This window comes from Amblyomma mixtum, chromosome 1, assembly GCF_055824585.1.
Source record: "Amblyomma mixtum isolate Tamu chromosome 1, ASM5582458v1, whole genome shotgun sequence".
Lineage (NCBI taxonomy): Eukaryota > Metazoa > Arthropoda > Arachnida > Ixodida > Ixodidae > Amblyomma > Amblyomma mixtum.
Window position 1 is genome coordinate 289,677,461 of NC_143012.1, and position 22,199 is coordinate 289,699,659.

At 44.0% G+C, this 22,199-nt stretch overlaps 2 protein-coding genes across 2 annotated transcripts in view; one reads left to right on the forward strand and one right to left on the reverse strand.

Moving 5' to 3' along the window:
• The first annotated feature begins 4,314 nt into the window (after positions 1 to 4,314).
• On the forward strand, positions 4,315 to 12,866 carry LOC149371998 (chymotrypsinogen A-like). Its single transcript, XM_089566360.1, has 6 exons — positions 4,315 to 4,473; positions 6,496 to 6,679; positions 8,734 to 8,863; positions 9,984 to 10,119; positions 11,057 to 11,196; positions 12,572 to 12,866. Exons 1-6 carry the CDS (start codon positions 4,413 to 4,415, stop codon positions 12,770 to 12,772), a joined length of 852 nt encoding a protein of 283 aa, XP_089422486.1. The 5' UTR covers positions 4,315 to 4,412; the 3' UTR covers positions 12,773 to 12,866.
• Positions 12,867 to 15,228: 2,362 nt separating this feature from the next.
• The window catches only part of LOC149371999 (uncharacterized), a 69,533-nt gene continuing 62,562 nt past the window's right edge, over positions 15,229 to 22,199 (reverse strand). Inside the window, exons 3-4 of the mRNA XM_089566363.1 lie at positions 15,624 to 15,710; positions 15,229 to 15,527 (exon numbers count right to left, since the gene is read on the reverse strand). Coding sequence (XP_089422489.1) covers positions 15,364 to 15,527; positions 15,624 to 15,710 — 251 coding nt within the window. The 3' untranslated portion in view covers positions 15,229 to 15,363. The remainder of the gene's footprint in view (positions 15,528 to 15,623; positions 15,711 to 22,199) is intronic.

The following is a 22,199-nucleotide window of genomic DNA, read 5'->3' on the forward strand; positions in this document are numbered from 1 at the left end:
TAGTTTCAAGGCACGTTGAGCCCCAGCTATAATTTTATCTATAATACCTTTCCCTTTCTTTGCTTTTACCTTAGATTTTTTTATTTTTCTGTATCTTTCTTTCTTTTCCTTATTTGCTTCTGCCTTTCCTCAGTGCTTTCTGTATTTCTTCCTCTCTCTTTCGGTTTTCTTTCTTTCCTTCCATCCTTTTCTTCCTTTCTTTATCATTTCCCTCTTTCTTTCACCCTCTCCCTTTCGTTTGTTCTTGCCTTCCTTCTGTACCGCCACCGCTTCTGCACACGCCAGGAACTTGAAGAACCTGGAGCGCGAGCCCAACGGGACGCTTGTGGCGCCTCGCTCGCCCGGCAGCCATCACGCCAAGCTCTGGGACTTGTGCCACGCTGCTTTCGTTCATGGCCGGGCTCACTGTACAATAAATGTGGCCACTCTGCTTCCCGTATCACTGTGCGCCACACTTAATTCGCTTGCTCACTCACTCACTCACTCACTCACTCACTCACTCACTCACTCACTCACTCACTCACTCACTCACTCACTCACTCACTCACTCACTCACTCACTCACTCACTCACTCACTCACTCACTTCTTTCTTTCCTTCTTTCTTTCTTTCTTCATTTCTTTCTTTCTCTCTCTTTTTCTTTTTTCTTTCTCTCTTTCCTTCTTTCTTCCTTTCTTCCTTTCCTTCTTTCTTTCTTTCTTTCTTTCTTTCTTCCTTTCCTTCTTTCTTTCTCTCTTACTTTCTTCCTTTCTTTCTCTATTACTTTCTTCCTTTCTTTCTTTCTTTCTTTCTTTCTTTCTTTCTTTCTTTCTTTCTTTCTTTCTTTCTTCCTTTATTTCTTTCCTTCTTTCTTTCTTTCTTTCTTTCTTTCTTTCTTTCTTTCTTTCTTTCTTTCTTTCTTTCTTTCTTTCTTTCTTTCTTTCTTTCTTTCTTTCTTTCTTTCTTCCTTTCCTTCTTTCTTTCTCTCTTCCTTTCTTTCCTTCTTCCTTTCTTTCTTTCCTTCTTTCTTTCTTTCTTTCTTCATTTCTTCCTTTCTCTCCCTCTTTCTTTTTTTCTTTCTTTCTTTCTTTCTTCCTTCCTTTCTTCCTTTCTTTCTTTCTTTCTTTCTTTCTTTCTTTCTTTCTTTCTTTCTTCCTTTCTATCTTTCTTTCTTTCTTCCTTTCTTTCTTTTTTTCTTTCTTTCTTCCTTTCTTTCTTTCTTTCTTTCTTTCTTTCTCTCTTCCTTTCTTCCTTTCCTTCCTTCTTTCTTTCTTTCTTTCCTTCTTACTTTCTTTCTTTCTTTCTTTCTCCCTTTCTTTCTTTCTTTCTTTCTTTCTTTCTTTCTTTCTTTCTTTCTTTCTTCCGTTCCTTCTTTCTTCCTTTCTTCCTTTCTTTCTTTCTTTCTTTCTTTCTTTCTTTCTTTCTTTCTTTCTTTCTTTCCTTCTTCCTTTCTTTCTTTCTTACAATACCTCGATCTATCTTTTCTCAGAGGAGAAAGAACTAAACGATACGCGACTATTTTGCGCTTTAAGTACCAAGGTTGTTCGACTCCTCCCATTGGTGAAAATGTACCGTCCTTGTCAAAAGTAACCAGGCTGCATGGTTTGCTTCTAGCTCGAACAGTGGAGCCCTTACAGAGAAATGGTCGTTAAATGGAAGGACTGGGGGTCTTCTTACCTTCCAACACCTTTTGATCTTTAGGAAAACCACAAGGGCTCCACTATACAAGCAAAGAAGCAAAGAACCAAACCATGAAGCCTAGTTACTTTTGACAAAGACGGTACGTACTTGGTACCGACGGCAAATGATGTGGAAGCCACACAGTCCAGGCTGAAACACAAGAGTAATTTCTAAACAACAGCAATTTCCACAAAAAAGGATTGCGCTATTGTTTAAATAACTGCACAGAGATTATCTTATCCTGTTGACCTCGTTTGCATTGCCCCGCTAGCATTTACGTTGTCGATAATGGTAGAAACTACGGCAAGGGAGGTGCGCCATGCTTCTGCGAAGTGATTGCCACTTTCCCGTATCTAACGCGCAGCCGAAGTTTTTAGAGCTGCATACCAGCCGGGAGGCGATCACGAGTGCTATCTTTCAATGGGCAGTCATTGCTTACAAGGGGAGTCAAAGAGTGGCAACTTTGCTGTGGCCATTGCACACGCTTGTTATCAGCGCGGACCAGCAATTGCCCACAGGCTGGAGAGTTGTCGTGCAACTGTGTGCAATGACGGTGACTCAATCACGGCCATTATCGTTAATGCGCTGAGATGCAGGCAATGCAACCCACCCGTGAGCTGAGCTATTGGCACATGCTGGACACCTGAAGGTGGCCTAGACTAGCCGGAACGTCTTTCAGTATCGTCTCGCATGGTTCAACAGCTACTTTTAGGCAATCTCTGTACAGTGACAGTCGGCAGAGGAGGAGGAGAGGGGGCAAATATTTTTATTTGCCGCCTTGTTCGGTGATTGAGCTGAGACTTTCTGTTCATGTTTACGGCGGCTAATACGACTCTTCAAAAGTGCTGAAAAATTCGGAGGCTATTCCACTGTGCTTTAGCGGCTTTGCTCCCTTTTTCTTTCAATCTAACAGCTTATGCTTTGAACATTAGCATGGCATAACAGCGTTGATAACAATAATTTACTGATGATAGCAAGTATAGTGCTATAGTTCCTATCCTATGTTCTTCAGGCTGCGATTAAACCACGAAAAGCCAAAATTTGTGATCAGCGAGCAGTTGCACGCGAAAGAGGATGTAATGCACAGTCATGGTCAAAAGTATCCGGTCACATGGTCTGCTTTTAAGCGTCATAGTGCTACACCAAATACACCCTTAAATATCAAAGGCCATGAAAGGCTAGTGCAACAGTTTTTCTAGCTGCGCAGAAGTTTACAGCTTGTCGGTGCTTTGAATGCTTCACTACACGGCTGAAAAGCAATCCGGCACCACCAGACGTTACTAAACATCGTTCGAGAGTCCAGTGCGTATACTTTATGCCAACAGGAACACTGTCGCAATACAAAAAAATCCTGCGGCCTGTAGACATTTAACGGGTGCGTAGTACAAACAGCCGCGCTTACGTCGGCCGGGCTTTACCATTTCCACGTAGCTCTTACCGATTCTTGCTGACATATGAACTAAATGTCCCGCGGGCTGGTACTCAGCTAGCTGCGACATGCTGCGCTGTAAAATAATAGTCTTGTTCGTGTGTGCGTGTGATATGTTAGTATTAAAATAAAAAAAAAATATTCTGCCTTTTGAGCTCCAACTTTCTAAAGGCATTGCTGACGCATGAACTATCAGGCAGCGTGGCCGAGGAGTGGGAGAGAAGTTCGAACAACCAAAATGGATGGAAAAAGAAACAATATTTGTGAACGATATTTCAAGACAAGCATTATATTGAGGCGCTCAAAAGTAACTAAAAAACCAGTTTCTCTGCCCGCACCACTTGCGTATAACAGACTTACAGCCAATTTTAATAATAAATGAAAATATCCTTAAGGAAACTGCTTCGACATCCCCGGCCTGAGGAGGTGGTTGACCTGACCCACGTGTGCTGGCGGTTCCCCGTTGTCGCTACACTGCAAGCGACGATAGACTGAGGAGAGTGATTGTTCGGGCTAGTGGGTAATTCACATGCGGTTACATAGTGCGAAAAGCAAGGACAAGACAGAACACAAGAGCTTGTATTCTATCTTGTCCCTGCCTTCTGCGCTATGGAACCTCAGGTAGACTGAAGACGTCTTTGCGAACAACGTGGAAAAACCAACTGTTAGTCCTACTCAAACGATTGCACAATGATGAGAAAGCAACTTTGACTTGCGGGGCTAACCTTTTTGCTAGGTATTGATGAAGTGTGGGAATAAAAAAAAAGCTAGAAGGTGATGATGAATGCCATCCTCTCAAAACGATGTCGGAACCGTGTACACGCCAATAGAAATGATAATACTAGCAGTTCTATGCGCGCTAGTAGGAATGTAAGTACTACAGGTTATCGTCAACTGCAGAAGCAGCAGCAAAAGACGGGCTACGCCCACCAGCGACAAAGGACCTCTCCCATCGATCTCGAACCAGCCTCGTCCTGTTCCAGGGGCCGCCACCATATCAAGGGAAATTTCCTTATCTCTCATACCCCTGCCTGTCTGCATGTCTGGCGCCCCCGACTATATGTCTAAATAGGGCAGCGTCAGCTAAACAGACCGCCGGCTCAGTGAGCCTATCTCGCGGAGGAACACAATGGAAGCAAGTGAAAAAAAAAAAGAACTTTGATGATGACGGCGTGGTGGGAGCCGATTGTGCCCGCCGCACCACGTGTTCGGACATCCCCGCTATCGGTACAGGGTTGAAAGTAAACAACAGACTACGGTATATATACCTGTACTCGCCCAGATCACAGTGGTTGTCCTGACGGTATACACAGTTGTACTTAAAAATGCAGTCCCTCTTTTTCTGCCTGGCTCTGCTTGTGGGCACGGCCGTCGCGCATCACGTCGGTAAGACCATCCGCATTTCTCTGCGACGACGTACGTTGGTTCGGCTACCTGAACGAGTGAAATAGTCGCACCTCCCCGCACCCCTTGCTCAGCTGCTTAATACTCGCCAAAATTAAATCCGGAAACGATGAAAAATGTTTGAAGCACTTGAAATTTTTGGAACGGAACTGTGAGACTAAGCAGAATAAAAAAAGTTGCCGAAAAAAACTTACCAATGAAAAATTAACGATTTGGTATGAAATAGCCAGAGAAGAAATCTCTGCCCAGACTATAGAGAACGAGACCAAACGTTTATTGGTTGCTCATTGAAAGTTTTGAGAGTTTTCATGGGTGGAGTCTCACGTCAAGGCTTCTAGGTGGCTGCGATAGCATGAGCCCGTTCCACCAGCGAAAGCTGATGTCCGGGTTCCCAACTTAGACAGCGCTGCCTTCCACTGCTTCGGCGTGGCATTGTGCATCACTGTGACTGCCGAGTTGTGCTGGCAGCACCACTTAGGGTGATATAGTGCGGACGTCTCTCAGCAACCTGGGCGTGAAAGTCTGTTTGTTGTGGGGTGTACCCTAAATACGCCCTCGAATTACAGAGGAGGAAGTGGAAAGAGAGAGAAGTTGTTCATCCGTTTCTCGTACGTGGCTGTTATGCGGATGAGACCTATCGTTTGAATTCACAACTTACCCAGTGTTCTGATGCCGACTGTAGAGCGGCAGCAAAGCATGAGTGGGTAATTAAAGCGAAATAATTGCATTTTCCGAAAGTAGGAACGCACAGTTTTGAGAAAAGCGCGACGGAACCTTTACACTTAATCTGTAAGTGGAAGAGAAGCAATCCCGTATGTAACTGCGAGATGTCAACGTGAACATCAAATATACATGTACAAAAGAAAACAAAGCATTCACGCTTTCTCGCGTAGCCAGCCTTGCGAAAGCCACGCGCGCCAAGTGTGAGCGTCTGAAGTCTCGGCTAATAATAATATATAACGTATGCCTTGCTTTAAAAGATGCTAGGTGTAGGCGAAGCATTGCTCTTCTTGTTTCACTGGCAAATCTTTTTTGCCTAGCCTTACCCCACTGAAAATAAGAACTGGCTTCAGTATAATTACATGTTTGGTCCCCAGTTTGTAATCAGAATGTTCTGATTTCATTGAGCACTGATGATGCTCCGGGCACTGAGCGGGTCAATGTAATTGTAAATGCTCAGCGGTGGGACGGCGTTAAGGGAGAATACGAATTTAATTTTAACTGCTGCCTCTAAACCTGGCAAACACTTCAAAAAATAGACTGACATAAAAAAACTGAATCAAAACGGTGTGAATTAGTGACATTTGTGCGGAGTGGGCATGAAATTATTTGTTACCTTGCGTGCTTATATGCAAGGCACGGACATGAGCCACTGAAGTAACCGCACAGGGCGACGCATTCTTTGAAATAATATGTATTCGGATGTTACTGTCCTTGTGAACAACAACATCAGCACAGTGCATAGGCCTCTCACGTTATCAACTGAGGTTCATGAGAGAGGCCGCTGTGGGGCGCCGCACATAAGGCGCTGAAAGGATAGTCTTGTTCTTCAAGTTTCTAAATACGTTTGCCTCAACCAGGCGCCGATTTCCTTTACAATGACAACTGGCACTCCAATGTGCTGGACCAGGTCCACGTAGATCAATCACATGTCAAGCAGGAAACACTCCCAAAACACCCACAGTCCATTTGAATAGTGTTCTCATTGACCAGAAGTGTCACATAATACTATTCGACGGCCTTTGCACTAATTTTCGCCTTTGACAGCCTCACGAGAATGCTAGGGAAGCGCCATGGATAGCTGCCACCGCTAAACGGTGTGGGCACGCCCACACTGCAAGCTGTAAGCTCGGCTGTCGTAGTAGCATGTGGTAACAACAAGTGGGAGCCTGGAACGGACTGCTGTGTCTGTTTGCGGTGGACTTACAAATGGTTCTATGTGCCGAGTGCTAAGCTGGTGGAGAGTGCTGTGTTCAGCCCACGTGTATAACCTTACGTACGTAGGCGAGTGCGGCGTGCCCCGTATCCAGCCCGCTCTGGAGGCTGGCGACCGCATCGAGGGCGGCAAGGAGGCGGTGCCCGGCAGCTGGCCCTGGCATGTGCAGGTCAACGAACGCGACGGCCACCACCGCTGCAGCGGAGCACTGGTCGACGACGAGCATGTGGTCACGGCTGCACAATGCGTCTGGTAATGATGGGGGCCTGTATTGCCCGTTCAGGAATGCGAAAAATTTCCCTGCAAAGAGAACTGCACTGAGCTTGAACTGCACGAAACTTCGAGTAGGAAATAAGATGCGGCAATCCTCATTCTATGCGAACAATAGTTTTAGGCGGCGTCAACCATGCTCTCAGTGTTCGTACAGCTTGGGTCAACCTGCCCATTATTTTTTACCGGACAAAATTCACTAAGCCAGGGGAAGCGGTACATTCCGAAGCGAACGTGTAATCAAACCACCGACTTCTGTTCCCTTTGCCCACCTTGAACACGTAAGGAAGAATATTCATGCGCCTCACATTGAAAAACACGGCAATGATGACGATGAATGAGCCCAAACAATGCCTCTCTCTATTCACCTATCTCATGAATATTCGCGCCCTCGGTTATATGCCCAAGCTGACATTCAGCATTTTGTCCTTCTTGATGCCCATGCAAAAAGGAAAGGTTGCATTTCTCAACGCTTTTTATTGCTTCTTTAAGGACATGGCAGATCGCATCCTAGAACTGGTCGAACTGCGGAATCGGGAGAGAGAAACTAAGAAGAAAAAAAGTCAAAGAGGTTCGCTGTGATCAAAAACCTAAAGTTATTCTACACGAGGGAAGCAAATTTTGGTTTGGTTTATGGCGGTTTAACATCCCAAAGTGACTCAGGCTATGGGGGACGCCGTAGTGAAGGGCTCCGGAAATTTCGATCATCTGGGGTTCTTGAACGTGCACTGACACCGCACAGTACACGGGCCTCTAGAATTTAGCCTCCATCGAAATTCCACCCCCGCGGCCGGTATTGAACCCACGTATTCCGGGTCAACAACCGAGTGACATAACCACTGAGCCACCTCGGCGGTGGGACATAAAGGAAAGTAAAGGGACATAAAGGAAAATGAAAAGTACGCCGAAACCTGGTTCAAAAAGCAATTAATAGGAAATAATTCTTGTAAAGTAAGCATTATGAAGGGCTTTTAAAGGCGGACAAGGTTGTCGCGGTATAATGGACATCTGCAAATCATTTCAATTTGTATGGCAAGAAAACCAATCGTCTAGCTGTCTTTTATAGTTAGAACTTTCGGTAGTAAGGAGTTATTTTATTACGAAAATCATACAATGTTAAGTTTAGAAACGTAAATTCATCCCTGAATGCATCCTTTACATGAATGCATACATGAGTAACACTACGTCTTCGTATAGATAGCCGATAGTCACGGCATTGCTCTTCACCTCTGGCGGCCGCTGCCTGTGGGGTACTTGTATACGCTGCGCAGTACTCTGACGTTCTCTGACCCCCGTGCGATCATGCTATAGATATGTGCGTGGCATCATCCGGAAAGCTTCCACTTCATCGCTGCCGTGACTGCGACTCCAGCTGCTGCAGAATTTAATTACAGCCGCAGAAAAATAATTTTTGCTACGTTTGTTTTTGCTGGAACTCACCATAATTTGGAAATTCTGTTTGGCTTTGCAGCATTTAACTTTCGCATCTTGGCAGAACTCCTGAAAAGCTTTTTCTGCATGAACGTTGGCCTCATCAAATTCTATTGCTTCACTAATTCGTACAGAGTTTGAAGTTATAAAACATCTTAATTTGTCCATAAATAAAAAAAAAACAAGGGAGAATTAACTCTCGAATATTGCGTCAGCACATATTTCCATGTGCGTGTGCCTGTGTGCGTATCCATATTTGTTAACATTGTGTAAACGGAACATTTCTCTCTTGTATCTTCTGTACTTCTGGAGCCTGCCTTTTTTCATGTTTTATCTCTTCTACGTTACACCAGGAGTGTGGCAGTTACAACGGCCGTCACCTTCTTTTATAATAATTTTTATTAAATTAGAAAAAAACAGCAGCTTACCACCACACTGCAAACCCACAATGCATTGCGTTGTATTAAACACCGAGAGGTACATGCTGGCGCATCTTTGACCCCATTGCCTTCCAACGCCGAACCTTCAGCTAACCGCCGGCTACAAACCATTGGAAACTGGGCCTGCGAAAACACACTAACCTGTACGAGTTTTTGTGGTTTCAGGAAACTTAAGAACGTCGGAGAGCTCCGGGTGCTCGCCGGCGCGCACTCGAGGGACTCGGTCGCCGAGGGAGAGATGAGCGCTGACGTCGCCGAGGCTTGTGTTCACAAGGGCTACAAGGGCGGCCACGTGGTAAGCCAGAACGCCGGTTCCAAACAGGCTTTGTCTGCGCGCCTTTTAATTTTAAGTCTTTCGTTTACCTGACCTGTCGTCCACAACGTGTACACATATCAAATATGCTAACTTTAGAACCTCAATTGGACTTAAACACATAGATATTACTGAAGTTTTTATGCGAGAGCCTTACAAGAGGAGCGTGATATTGGAATTCAGAAGTAGGCATTGTACACTGGCTTCAACAATCGTATTTACATAAAGTGGATTTTCCAGTTGTGTCTTCATGGAGAGAGATGTTTCATTATTCGTTATAGCTTTTTTTTAAAGGGCCTAGAGCCACTGATCATACAAGAGTGTAAATCTAAGACAAGGATCTTAAAAAAAGCTCAATGGGAAGAAATTAATGTTGTAGATTATAATCCAGATAAGTAAGCCTTTATCGCTTGTATTTACGCTGTAGCGTAGAATGGGGTATCAATTACCTTTTTTTTGAATTGAGGCTAAACGCCATGTGAGTATTTAGAACCGGAATGTTGCTTACTACGGTCGCACTTACATTAAAATTTAAAATGAAATCGTTATTGTGTCATTTAATTCGTAATTGAGCTGGTCAAGCTTGCATGCACGGCTCTTAAATTAGAGCAATTTGAGCTCGGTATAGCGTCAACATATATGCGACTAAACTAAAGCGCATGGTGTCAACTTCTCAACACAGTGATCCAGTAATTTAATACTTTTAGCAAACCCTTAAAGGTAATAAAATAACCTTTAGCAGAAATGACTAGCAACAGAATATAAAGCTCTTGTAAATGAATTGATTATTCAAGGATTGGATTGTACTGATCTGTGACAACTAACATGTGAGCAATAAAAGACAAAAAAAGAATGAAAGGGAAAGCAGCAGAACTAAATTAGCAGATTGCATATGGCAGAAAATGTGGTTGCGTGCTGGCACAAATCATTCTTGGACGTATCAAACGTACTTATAGTCGCAATATTATTGGAGTTTATCATCAGGTCGATCTCTCAGCTAATGGTTTCCGTAAAGTGTGTCCTTCGTAAGACTAGGAATGTTCATCATCAACAGCGTTTCTCCAGGAATGACAGTAAAGAAACGCACTTTTTTTCATGTAAGAACAACATCGCGATCCTGAGGCTGAAGACGCCGCTGAACCGCACCGACACCGTCCAGCCTATTTGTTTGCCTGACAAGAACGCGCCCGTTGTCGGCGGGTGGAACGTGTACGCCACCGGCTACGGACACACACACCGTGAGTATTGATTCCGTACCCCGGCTCTTGTAAATTACAGTGCGAAATTACGTCTTGAAGTTGGCGACAAATTTGTACTGTCAGGAGTCGCTGAGCCGTAGGTCACGGCCGGGGTTGATGTAGGAGGTCCCGAGATAATTCCAATAAACTACGTTTTTTCTTAACCTATTCGACAACCTTGGTAGGTGGGCAACTTGGGTTTTGCCTTTTGCGAAACGTGGCAGAGAGTGCCGCAGGGAGGTGCAGATGCGCATTGCTGTAGTAGGCGAAAGTGCAGATCGTTTGGCTGCCGAGCTCCCTCGATGAGTACAAGTATAAAGAGAGGGAAGCATACTTGATGCCAATGATTGAGTTTTCGAATGAATTATTTCTTTGCTATATATAATGCGTCCCGCTTTCTTCGTCGCCATTTTATGAACCAACACATTAATAAAAAACCGCATCTCATGATCGCCACGACCACATTGCAGCTGAGGCAAGCGGACCGTACCGCTTTCCTAAGTACGGCCACAGCGGAAGTCTGTACGGACAGCCAAGAAAAGTGCACTCTCTTTGCTGCTCGTTCTGCACCCCCGAAATTCCTGTCACCCTTCTGCCCGTTCACGTACGGTTGGGACGGGGATGGCTCATAAATACAAAGTATGTCCTGCCGACTTGCTTTCGTAGCTGCACAAAGCTGCGTGAAGCAACGAGTTTCTACCAAAAATGGAAGTGCTTCGGAGGTGGTTGGAAATTTATTCATGACAATTTTGTAGCGCGGTTTTATTATAATAGCTGCGGGAGTAAGATAGTGTACTTAGACTGCATTGAATCCATTATGTGGTGTTAACGTTGTGCCGTACTGAACGCGTTGAGATCGCGAATGTTCACGTCATACAGTTCACGATTCACCTCTACGGCAGACCTCTTCACATCTGCGCGCTTTTTTTTCGCACAGACGACCACGACTCTCCAGTGAGCGGCTTGAGCCAGGCCCGCGTGAAGACGGTGGCCAACAACATGTGCTACGACGAAAACGACGAGGAGGTGCCAAGGAGCGTCTTCTGCACTGTCTACGATCATGGCTCCCCGTGCAAGGTCAGTGGTCTTGACGAGTTTGATTAGGGCTCTGTCTACGCTGGGCATCTGATAGCATTAAGCTGCTTAGAAAGCACAAAATTCAAGCGAAGGGTCACAAAATTTTGCACAAATATGTCTTCAGAGAGTAGATAAAAATATTTCATACCTAAAACAAAGGAGATGCATCGACATGCATACAGATGCAGTTCTTGCAAAAGGGGCAATAAAAAGAGATCAATACCACCACTCAACTTAGATAACATTTTGTCAATAAACGCAACGCCAGCGCTGTCCGCAATGATGTATCCCAGCTATATCGGATGCACAGGGCGCGCCAAAAGTTCTCAGGTCACAGGGTTTCTGCAGAGGGTAAGAGAAGTATTTTCCTTCCCTCTGAAAGCCTTACTTGGCAGATTCGTAGGCGTTGGAAGTGCCAGAGCATGCTGCCGAAAAGCAGACGCTGCGACCTGAAAACTCGATGTACGCGGTACGCTTGCTAAGACGCAACAGCTCCTGAAGTTAAGTACAAACGTCTAGAGCTGCATGCATTAGGTAAGAACAAATAATTGTACTAAAAGTGAACCTGTCGTTCGGTACTTCTGTTCTAGACAGCAGCACGGCACATATAGTCAGGAGACAAAAAAAAAAATATAGTGGCGAGGATGGATGGCCGTTAGGAGAGCGCCCTTTGAAGCGGGGTGGTGGCTGTTTCTATCATGCTCGTTTTTTTCCCCTTACATTTCTGTAGGCAATCCGTCACCTTAAGGGCATTTTTAATAAATTCGCCATTTTTGTTCCAATACAATTTTAAATCCGGAACTGGTAACCTTACGTCACCGCCCTGTGTTTGAGTGCGAAGAAGGTAATTCGTCTATCAGCCCCCTCTCGCGAGTGTTGCCCAGAAAAAACTCAATAACAAAAAAACAAATCAATAATATAAAATAAAGCAAACAAATTATGTCAAGGCTGCTTGTAGAAAGAGAAGGGTAGGCTCTTTCAAACAAAATTGGTGATTGAACAAGTATTCCTTTCTACATAAAACTACTTGTCTGGTATACTTACACGAAAGAAACCAACACTCTTTGACAGAACACCTTCAAATGCTGTTGGGATTGAAACAGCCTATGGGTGAAACGTTTTCGTGGTTTCGGACTGCTGACTGTTTTCGTATTTATATCCTAAATGAAGCTCTGAGTTATCATGATTTTCTTTGTAGAAGTTGGCAAGGAAAGTAGCTGCTCGAAAACTGTACAGTCGTTTCGGTCACCCCTCTTTCATGTCTGTCTTCAGAACTTGGCTATATTATATTATTTCTTGCAGTTACAATTTCTACCATCAATGTGAATAAGCCTATGCGAATAAATGTTGCGCGCAAACTTCTTTCCCTCCGCAGCACGACGTGGGCGGTCCCGTGATGAGCAAAGTGGGCGGAGCGTGGACGCTGCACGGCGTGGTGTCGGGCGGAGCCAAGGGTTGCAGAGTGGGCGAGCACCCGATGCTGCACACCCGGGTGGCGCTGTTCGCCGACCTCATCGACAAGTACACGCACGCCACCGGCACGGAACAGTGCGACCTCCTCACGGCCTCTGCGTGATCGCTTGCACGGCACGGACACTCAGCCCTTGAACAAACAGTGGTCTTTGAAGCGAGGCGTCATACGGAATGAAATAAATGACTTCAACAGGCGGTCTTTTTTTTTAATGTTTCTATGAATGGGCAGTAATAATGACGTGAGACAAGGAGACGTCAAGGAGTTTAAAAGTTACATATTGATCAGCTTACTGCCCGTTGCCTACAAGATATTTACTAAGGTAATCGCTAATAGGGTCAAGACAACCTTAGACTTCAATCAGCCAAACGATCAGGCAGGCTTTCGTAAAAGATACTCGACAATAGACCATATTCACACTATCGGTCAGGTGATAGAGAAATACGCAGAATATAACGAAACCCTATATATAGCTTTCATTGATTACGAGAGAGCATTTGACTCGGTGGAAACCTCAGCAATCATGCAGGCATTGCGGAATCAGGATGTAGAAGAATCTTATGCGGAAATACTGGAAGATATCTATAACGACTGCACAGCTACCATAGTACTTCATAAGATCAGCTATAAAATTTATTTCCATAACGAAGGGTGTCAGGCAGGGAGACACGATCTCGCCAATTCTATTCACCACCTGTTTACTCGACATCCTAGTCGAAAACAAGAGCAGGAAGTGGGCTTGTGCAGGGCATGTAATGCGAAGGCAAGATAACCGCTGGCCCTTAAGGGTAACGGAGTGGATTCCAAGAGAAGGCAAGCGTAGCAGGGGTGGCAGGAAGTTAGGTGGGCGGATGAGATTAAGAAGTTTGCGGGGACACGGTGGCCGCAACTGGTGAAGGACAGGGTTAATTAGAGAGACATTAGAGAGGCCTTTGCCTTGCAGTGAGCGTAGTCAGGATGATGATGATGAATGCCGCGAGTCCTTGACGCAGCGCTCGAGTTCGGACGCTGTCACAGTAAATTTTTTGGCCCCTGCTTTGCGCTCTACTAGTAGGTGAATTCGCTGCACCGTGCTTTATCGCATGTTTGCACCTTCAAGTTTCCCGCCTTCGTAGAACTCACGGATAAGGAAAACACATCACCAATATCAAGTATGTTGATAGTGTCGTACAGCGGATTGAGCCTTGACCGTTAACATAACAAGTCGTTATGTCACGTAAAACCAGTAATAACTGTCATTATGTGTTTTAAACTAAAAAAAAATGAAAAAGAACATAAAATATACAAAGGAGGGCTACTGTTTTGCTCAAAGAAAATTTTTTCGTGAGCTGGTAAAGCAGATGGTCAGATAAAATTTGTACACTTTTGGTGAACTCTTCCAATAAAGAAAGTGTTAAAACAACGGGCCCCACTGTAGTCAGTGCAAACAGTTTTCGTGGGTCTCACTGTTCAGGCATTTTCATGTTTGGTCTCTGATAGTGCCATCGGTATCGTGTACTCAGTGCGGGAAAAAAAGGCTACCACACATTCCCCCTGTTACTTGGTAGTAACGAAGTGTGCAGCGTTATTAAACCTGGATAGCTTATTCTTTCACGGGACACGGGAGGCTTTTGACAGTAGGTGAGCTATTGGCGTCACAGTGAAAGTTTAAATCTTTTTCTTCACATCAGCACAAGGTGCACAAACTCGCCAGTCAAAGCTCAGGGTTCTTTATGCCTGTGTGTGTGTATATATATATATATATATATATATATATATATATATATATATATATATATATATATATATATATATATATATATATATATATATATATATATATATGGTTGGTTGATTTATGGTGTTTAACGTCCCAATGCCATCGCAGGGCAGTGGCACATCGCTTAACCGCTGCACCACTGCGCCAGGAGGGGTATGGGGACTCGCCGGGATCTATGAATGTAAAGTAGAGAATGACCTTCTGCACATGCGAGAATTTACCCATTACGCTATGGCGTCACAACCTTAAGACGGAGCTTAAGTGCCCCCTCCAACTTTTTATGCCTTCTGACGTTTTCTTTAAATGGGATAGATAGGAGAAAATCCGCCGTCGATGTCATCAACTTCGCTGATTAGTCGAGAGAGGTCCCATGACCTTTTGACGGCATTATAACCTTCTATAAAAAAAAAGAAAACATGCAGCAAAAATGTGTTTATAGAAAAGTCGGCTCTGTCACAGCGTAGCGAATACCTACTATTACAGATAGCAGTCCAAATGGGGTGGCTGGTGGACCGACAATTGCATACACCCACACAAGTTGCAACAGAAACAGTGCAAAAATGTGGAATCTAATGCTATCGCATCCCATTCGTAGGGGACTCAAGCGTGCCCATAGTTTTTTTTTTACGTTTGTACTGCCGATTTCAATGCACCAGTACGAAAATTATGCACTTCAACAGGAAGACACTCCCATCAAATTGCGCCTTCCTGCCAGGATGAGCAGCAAAAATCGCAGTGTGAAAGAAAAACAAAACATTGTTACGGCTGTCATGAGTTCACAAAAGCTCTGCAACCTGACTCTTTCTCCCTCTATCCCGCTGTCCACAAATGTCGCCGAATTTTCGGCCGCGCAGTGATCCCTTGCGGCACATCTGCTTGCGTCTGGTTTAAGCGTACATTCCATTTGTTACATCCACATAGGTCTGAACGACCTGCATCACGTGACCACAAAGGATACAGGCTTTACAGCTTGGCCGCTCCCTGGGCCCACCTGTACACAGCAATCTGACTGGCAAGGAGATGAACGCGGAAGTTTTCTGTTGTGAAGTGCTACGACGCTGACGCCGTCTGCAGCGAAGAAAGTCAGACATACAGGCATGGCTGGAAAAAGAGGGGTTTTATTTATTCAGCAGCCAGGTGGATCTGAAGTCAGTGGGCATGAGTCATTGAACACTTTGTAAAAAGGGTATTCCTTACCGCAAGCGCTTTGGTAAGTCGTATTGCAGTAGTATGGCATACCATGATGAACAGCAGTAATGGTGAGAAGAACGATGCATCCGTTACCTAGAAAACAAGAAAGGAGCAGGGCCATGGTGCAGCCTTCAGTACGGTCAAGGGGCAGAACTGGCTACGAAAATTAAGTACTGGCAGCGTCAAATGAAACGCGAAGAAGATAACTGGAACGCAAAAATAAGAAAAAAAAAAAAACTACTGAAGAGGAGCTACAGGAAGGGTCCGCTTCCGCGCGTCAATGTTGGGACCATGGAAGCGGAAATCAAGTGCTCAAGTATTCAGTAGCTCTCAACTGAGATCTTTTCGTTTTGCTGTTATTACTTCATTCGCCTTGTTAGAGTTTCATTTGATGCTGACAGTACATTAAGATTATGGGTCCGCATCATTGCTTATGACGCGCACTTGCAACCGATTCTGGCCGCGAGAGTGTTTTACCATAGCCGGATATGACACTAAGATATACTTATCGCTGAATTCTCCCTCTGGCTAAAGTTTGAGGTTGCACATATGAACGCCCAGGACGGTTGAGGCATTAATACCTCACGTCTGGTCTTCGAAGCAGTCGGCCTGTTGCTCCTAACATTGCTTGTGCCTCGTGCTCGTGTAGAACCTCGGAGAAGTTAATTTGACGTTTTATGGAGGGTGATTGCTCATTTTATTATATTAATGTTGCCAATCTAACACAAGATGGTGTGAGTTGTATTCGCTTACCCTGTAGTCTAGATGGCACTCGAAGAATTGAGCAGTTACGATAATTCGAATATATAAGCCTGAAGTCTGTCCCATGGCCACCTGAAAAACATGCGCTACTGTTAATAGAGAGTTATATCTTTGTTAATACTCAGCATGCGGAACGCCGTTTGACCAGCCGACGACCCAAAAAAACTGCCGCGCTGAGAAGAGCGTGCGGGATTTTCTCTCGCTTCGCTTAAAACATTAAAACATTTTGCACAGTTATTAGCTGTTGAGAGCCAATATGACTACTTTAGAATTCGTGCTAATTTCATTAATTAAATAGTGTAAGTTTAGAGGGCTAATTGAAATTAATTATGATAAAGTAAATCACTCAACTTTTGACCACCTCTCAAAGAGAACAATCGACACAAAGGCCGTACAACTGTGGCATTAAATGCCTTTATTCCATTGCTTACAAGCGATGAGCATAGTGTGAGAGAAGTGGGCGCCCCAAGTGGCTGTTCCGAGAAATTAGTGCTTGGAAAAATGAAGTTGGCTCTTCCCGTTTTCCAGCAGCAAGTAACATGAGATATGTGTGGTTTGGTATTATGGGGGTTTGACGTCCCAAAGCGACTCAGGCTATGAGGGACGCTGTAGGGAAGGGCTCCGCATAATTTCGACCACCTGGGGTTCTTTATCGTGCACTGCCATCGTACAGTACGCGGGCCTCTAGAATTTCGCCCCCATCGAAATGCGACCGCCACGGCCGAGATCAAACCAGCGTCTTTCAGGGCAACAGCCGAACACTACAACCAGTGAGCCACTGTCCGTGTCTGGTTCTTGAGAACGGTTGGCGGTTGGCTCAGGTTCACCCCTTCAGCAGCCGCGATAGCGAGGAGCAAAAGTGCTGGAGATCCACGAAACTTTCCAACGCGCCAACAGTTTCGAGAATTCATGTTCTGAATTGTTGGCTCCAGCTGTAGCTCTAATTTTAGGGCTAACACATAATAAGATAGGGTCAAGGTACGGCACCCCGGTATTGCTCAGTGTAAGCTGATTGATTATAGAGATACCTATATCGGTTATAAATGAAATGCCTTACAAAGCAGCATCAACCCCAACTAGGTTGCGGCCCTAGTTGAGATACACTGCTGTATATGTAACGATGTTTTTCAGGCCTTGCTGACATTATAGGTGTGCTATATTATATAAAAAATAACGAGTATACCTGGCACTGCGCTGACTTCGATGTTGTTGGGGTGGCTCCGCTCATTCGGCATGGCATACGAGGGTTCAGCTTGATCCGTAGAAAGTTTTCCGAACAACTCAGTCGAGCGTCTGTTAATGAAATGAATCAATAGGGTGAAAATTATACTACAGTGCAAAAAATTCACTAGAAATCATATCCGAACCAGGTTTTTGTGTTTTGCCTATGATTGATTTTCTTGTGCACATAATTCTACTTTCACAAAACAAGATGGAAATGTTGGACGTAAAAAAATCTCTGTGAATGCTCTACGAGAAATCATGTGACGTCGTCACAACGTGCTGATTAAAACTGATTAAAGGCAGAGCAGTGCTTTGGCAAACCTCCAAAGATGACGATAGCTGGCGTAACCTTCCTATGATTTAGTTCTCTACCAGTGTGTGAGTATAAAGATGTTTGAGAGAGGTAGGGCTCATTCCCCCCTGTTACAACCACAGGGCGTACATGAAACACACGCTTGAGAGTCTCGTGACCGTGATGACTGTCGGCCATATTGATGACGAATGAATGATGGTTCGCAAAAAAATCACGCATTGGGTCCCTTTTTCAAGTGGACTGTATACAGGGTGTTTCGAATGATTAAATACAGATTTTTCTTTGAAAAACCGTGAAAGACATGTATGTGTGGTCGGTGCAGGTCGATATACAGCATGGCGAACATTATTTACGTAATAGAGTACAACGAAAAGACGAGTAATTAACTAAAATTAACTGATCAACTCTTTAATTTTTGGTATTAGGACACAAGATTTTAATGAGAAATTGAAGTCCTTAGATATTGAAGGTTAACACAGTTTATAAGATTTCTGAATCACCATCGTGCTGCAAGATATTGAGCGTAGAAAATACGCGTTTGGCAGTTTGTTAGGTCGGCTTTTCCGTTTTAAATGCTAAGAAAATTGCGTCGCTGCATGTGGTATCGTCACGGGAATCACATCAATGTCATCTATGTCCCAAAATACGTAAACTGCGTGAAAATTTCAGTCAAATAAAGTCCATTTTATAAATATGCAACTTGGGAAAGTCAACTTGAAGAGATCGCGAAAGCGTTTTTTTTTCACGTTTGATATCTCGAAGCATGACGCCAACACTAAAATAAAAAAACAACTACTTTTTTTTCGATTTTGACTTCCTTCAATTTCGCAATGTAACCTTCTGCCCTGAAAAAAGAAAAGTTAATCAGTTAATTTTAGTTAATGATTAGTCTTTTCACCGCACTCTATTACATATAATGTCCGCCTTAGCGCTAAATAGAACTGCTGGCACCGTACCCAACGATATTTCGCGGTTTATTAACGAAAAACCTGTATTGAATATTTTGAAACACCCTGTATTATATGAAATGAGGGAATACCTCTGTATGTGCTGAGGCTTAATACTTTTATGGGGTTTTTTAGCCTGTCAGTTATGAAGGAGAAATTCAGTTTAGGTTCAGTTCACAGAAAAAGATTAGAATAATTGTTTGAGATGCAACTATAGGTTCAGTTCAGAGAAAAAAATATTTTAATATTTAAAAAAAAAGCGGGAGCCGGGACGTTTAATCCGATTTAAATTACGGAAATCGCCGCACAGGAAAATAATTCGAAGCTTCTACGACTGCTCGGAACGAGTTCACGCGGTAAAAATACGAGTTTAAATTCCTCTTTAGTGCACCTTTAAGGACCGGCGGTTATCTCGCCTTCGCATTACATGCCCAGCCCAAACCCATTTCTTCCTTTTGATTTCGACCAGAATGTCACCAACCCGCATTTGTTCGCTCCCCCACTCTGCTCAATTCCGGTCTCTAAGCGTTATACCTATCATTTTCCTTTCCATAGCTCGCTGCGTTGCCCTTAGTTTAAGTTGAACCTTCTTTGTTAGCCTCCACGTTTCTGCCCCATAGGTGAGTACCGTAAGATACAGCTGTTGTATACTTTTCTCTTGAGGGATATTGGTAAACTGTGATTCATGACCTGAGAGAACCTGCCAAATGCGCTCCACCAATTCTTATTCTTCTAATTATTTCGCTCTCCTGATCCGGATCTGCAGTCACTACATGCCCGAAGTAGACGTATTCCCTTACCACTTCAAGAGCACCTCGCTGCCACTGGTAAAATGCTGTTCCCTTCCGGGACCACTGCACTGAAATAACTAGGCGCATGAGAGTGGGGTGGGATGCTGTACTCCCAGGTCTGAATAGCGCCTTACGGGTCTCCCACAGGAAGAAAGTACACAACAGTTGTATCTTTCTAGTACTCACCTACAGTGAAGAATCTTGGAGGGTAACTAAAAGGGTTGAGCTTACATTTTCTCGCATAAAAATTGTCAGAGCTGATCACACATATGACTTACGTATTTTGCGTTTGTTCCTCTTTTCGACAGCTAAGCACCAACATTTCTTAGTTCATGCAGCAAGTATTACAACCCCCCCCCCCCCAACAAAAAAACAAAAAAACAAAAAAACAAACACTTATACCGATCCGCAGCATAGACATATAGCTCACCGCAAGTTTCCGCACAAACTATAAACTTCATTCAGTACAGCACTACCTTTCATACCTACTAAATCAATTTAAATATGCCGAAATACATTCTTTTAAGCCATTGTGTACATCGTCCACACGCTTTGAGACAAAGGTTAGTGGGGCTGAAGCCTGAGCATGCATGTGGTGGTAATTTTCAGCAGGCATAAAACGGCGCTGTGAAATTTTCCTGATGGAGTAAATATTCAGGCAGCCAGCTAAAAGAAAAATCTTCTACAGACAGAAGCATTTTATTTATTTTGTTTACTTGAGGAGTTACATCTCTACACAATGAAGGGACCACACTAGAACAGCCAACTGAGCCGATCTTTAATTTAATGAAATCTTATTCCCTGTCCCAGATAATGAAGCAGCCGCAACTGAAAGGCGACAGGCATTTTAGAAAGCACTTATCTCGTTATCTAGCATGGCCGTTGATTTACTGCAGTACTTACAGTTCGCTGCCTTCCAAACGGTGAGCCGTGAAGTTCATTTCTTGATCAGACACAACGCTTTTCTTGAATTTGACACATTTATATTTGTCAGTTTGTTCAGGTGGAAAGTTGGCTCCATACAGCCACTGTTTCTCAGTTCGGTTGAATGCCTGAAAGTTCGGTAAAATGCGTTATTTTGCTGTAGCAGTGTATCCATACCGTGCGTATGTTACCAGGATAACAAGCAAAAGTGAAGTCTACGGTTTATCTCACATTTACAGCCTGTGGTTGTGCTCGTATGGCCACGGTACCCAGAAATACGAAGTCAGAGAGCTACTACTTCAAAGACTACCCACAAAAAAAAGAGATAGAAAATAAAGGCAGACATTTCTCCTAATTTTAAAACTCGCGTGTGTAACATTTATTTACTTATTCATTTTAAAATACTGCTGTCTCGGGTTTGAGACGTTGCAGGAGTGTTTATGTAAAAATTAATACATCACAGTAACAGTAAACTTGAAGGTCATCTGCCACACCTAAATAATATGGAATTGACATCAACTCTTCATGTGTAGAGTATTTGATATTGCCGCGAATGCCGCGAAAGATGTTTCACGCATTTCAAGCCAAAATTTAACAAAACGTCAAGTGTTTTGCGTGGATAATACTGAAGATTTTGTCGGCGATCGCTTGAAGGACTTGGTTAGTTTATTTCTGCGTTCGCTGGTATTTAAATGCTTGAGTATGCATTGTATTCCTGATAGAGTTCACCAGCGCCACTTGCAAACATAATGGCGAATAAAATACGTCTATTCAAACCACTAGCGGCGCATACAATGTTGCCTCAGCAGAATAACGCTGCGGATTAAGGTACCTACGATTTTGAGCAATGTGACCGCAACCATGCAAGCAATTTAAGACGATCTCTACTTTTCGTGCTGTTTTTAATTGCCTTCTCTACCAGCCAGGTCCTTCCTCCAGCGCTCCAGTATGCGTATTCGGTCCCAGAGCGACTTGCACAAGACTCATTTTGCTTGCGCAAGGCCTGCACTATCTTCTTTTGTGAAGATAGTCATGCTTAGACCAACACCGACAAGAAATCTCTTTGCTCGACTACGTCAGCACGGACTGGCTAATATTTGCAATGCCCAACGGTGCAACATCGGCGTCTGTGGCTATAAAATAATCGCCGCACCGGCTTGCTTTTTCAGTGAGCAAGATGACATCAACATGGGAGCCATGCTAAGATTATCTCCGCTTTTCGTACAGGTACCGTCTTTAATAAAAGTAACCAGGCAACGGAGTTCGCTTCTGAGCCGTGTCGGGGAGATCTTACAGCACCCATGAAAATGAAAAACTCAAAAAGTGAGGACAGAAGTTCTTGCGCAATAAAAGGCGCCGTAAGTTCTCCATTAAACGATTAAGAAACAAATCCCGTTGCTTGAATACCCTTCGTAAAGACACGTTTCCTTCATAACGCTTACGGCTTCTGTCCTGACGACCATGTCTTTGTGCTTCTGCCTTGTCCATTGACCTTCTGCTGAGTGGTGATACCGAGACGAACCAGGGCCCTCCAGGAATAAACGATAAGATCGACTCAAGGCTGACTACACTATTCGGGGTCGCCTCGACCTCCGACATATCGGCGCATGGTTGCAAACCA

Excerpts from the sequence above, each read along its gene's own strand:
- LOC149371998 (XM_089566360.1), top strand. The coding sequence starts at position 4,413 with ATGCAGTCCCTCTTTTTCTGCCTGGCTCTGCTTGTGGGCACGGCCGTC. Across the intron at positions 4,474-6,495 it reads GGCCGTCGCGCATCACGTCG|GCGAGTGCGGCGTGCCCCGT; the intron begins GTAAGACCATCC and ends TTACGTACGTAG. Across the intron at positions 11,197-12,571 it reads ATCATGGCTCCCCGTGCAAG|CACGACGTGGGCGGTCCCGT; the intron begins GTCAGTGGTCTT and ends TTCCCTCCGCAG.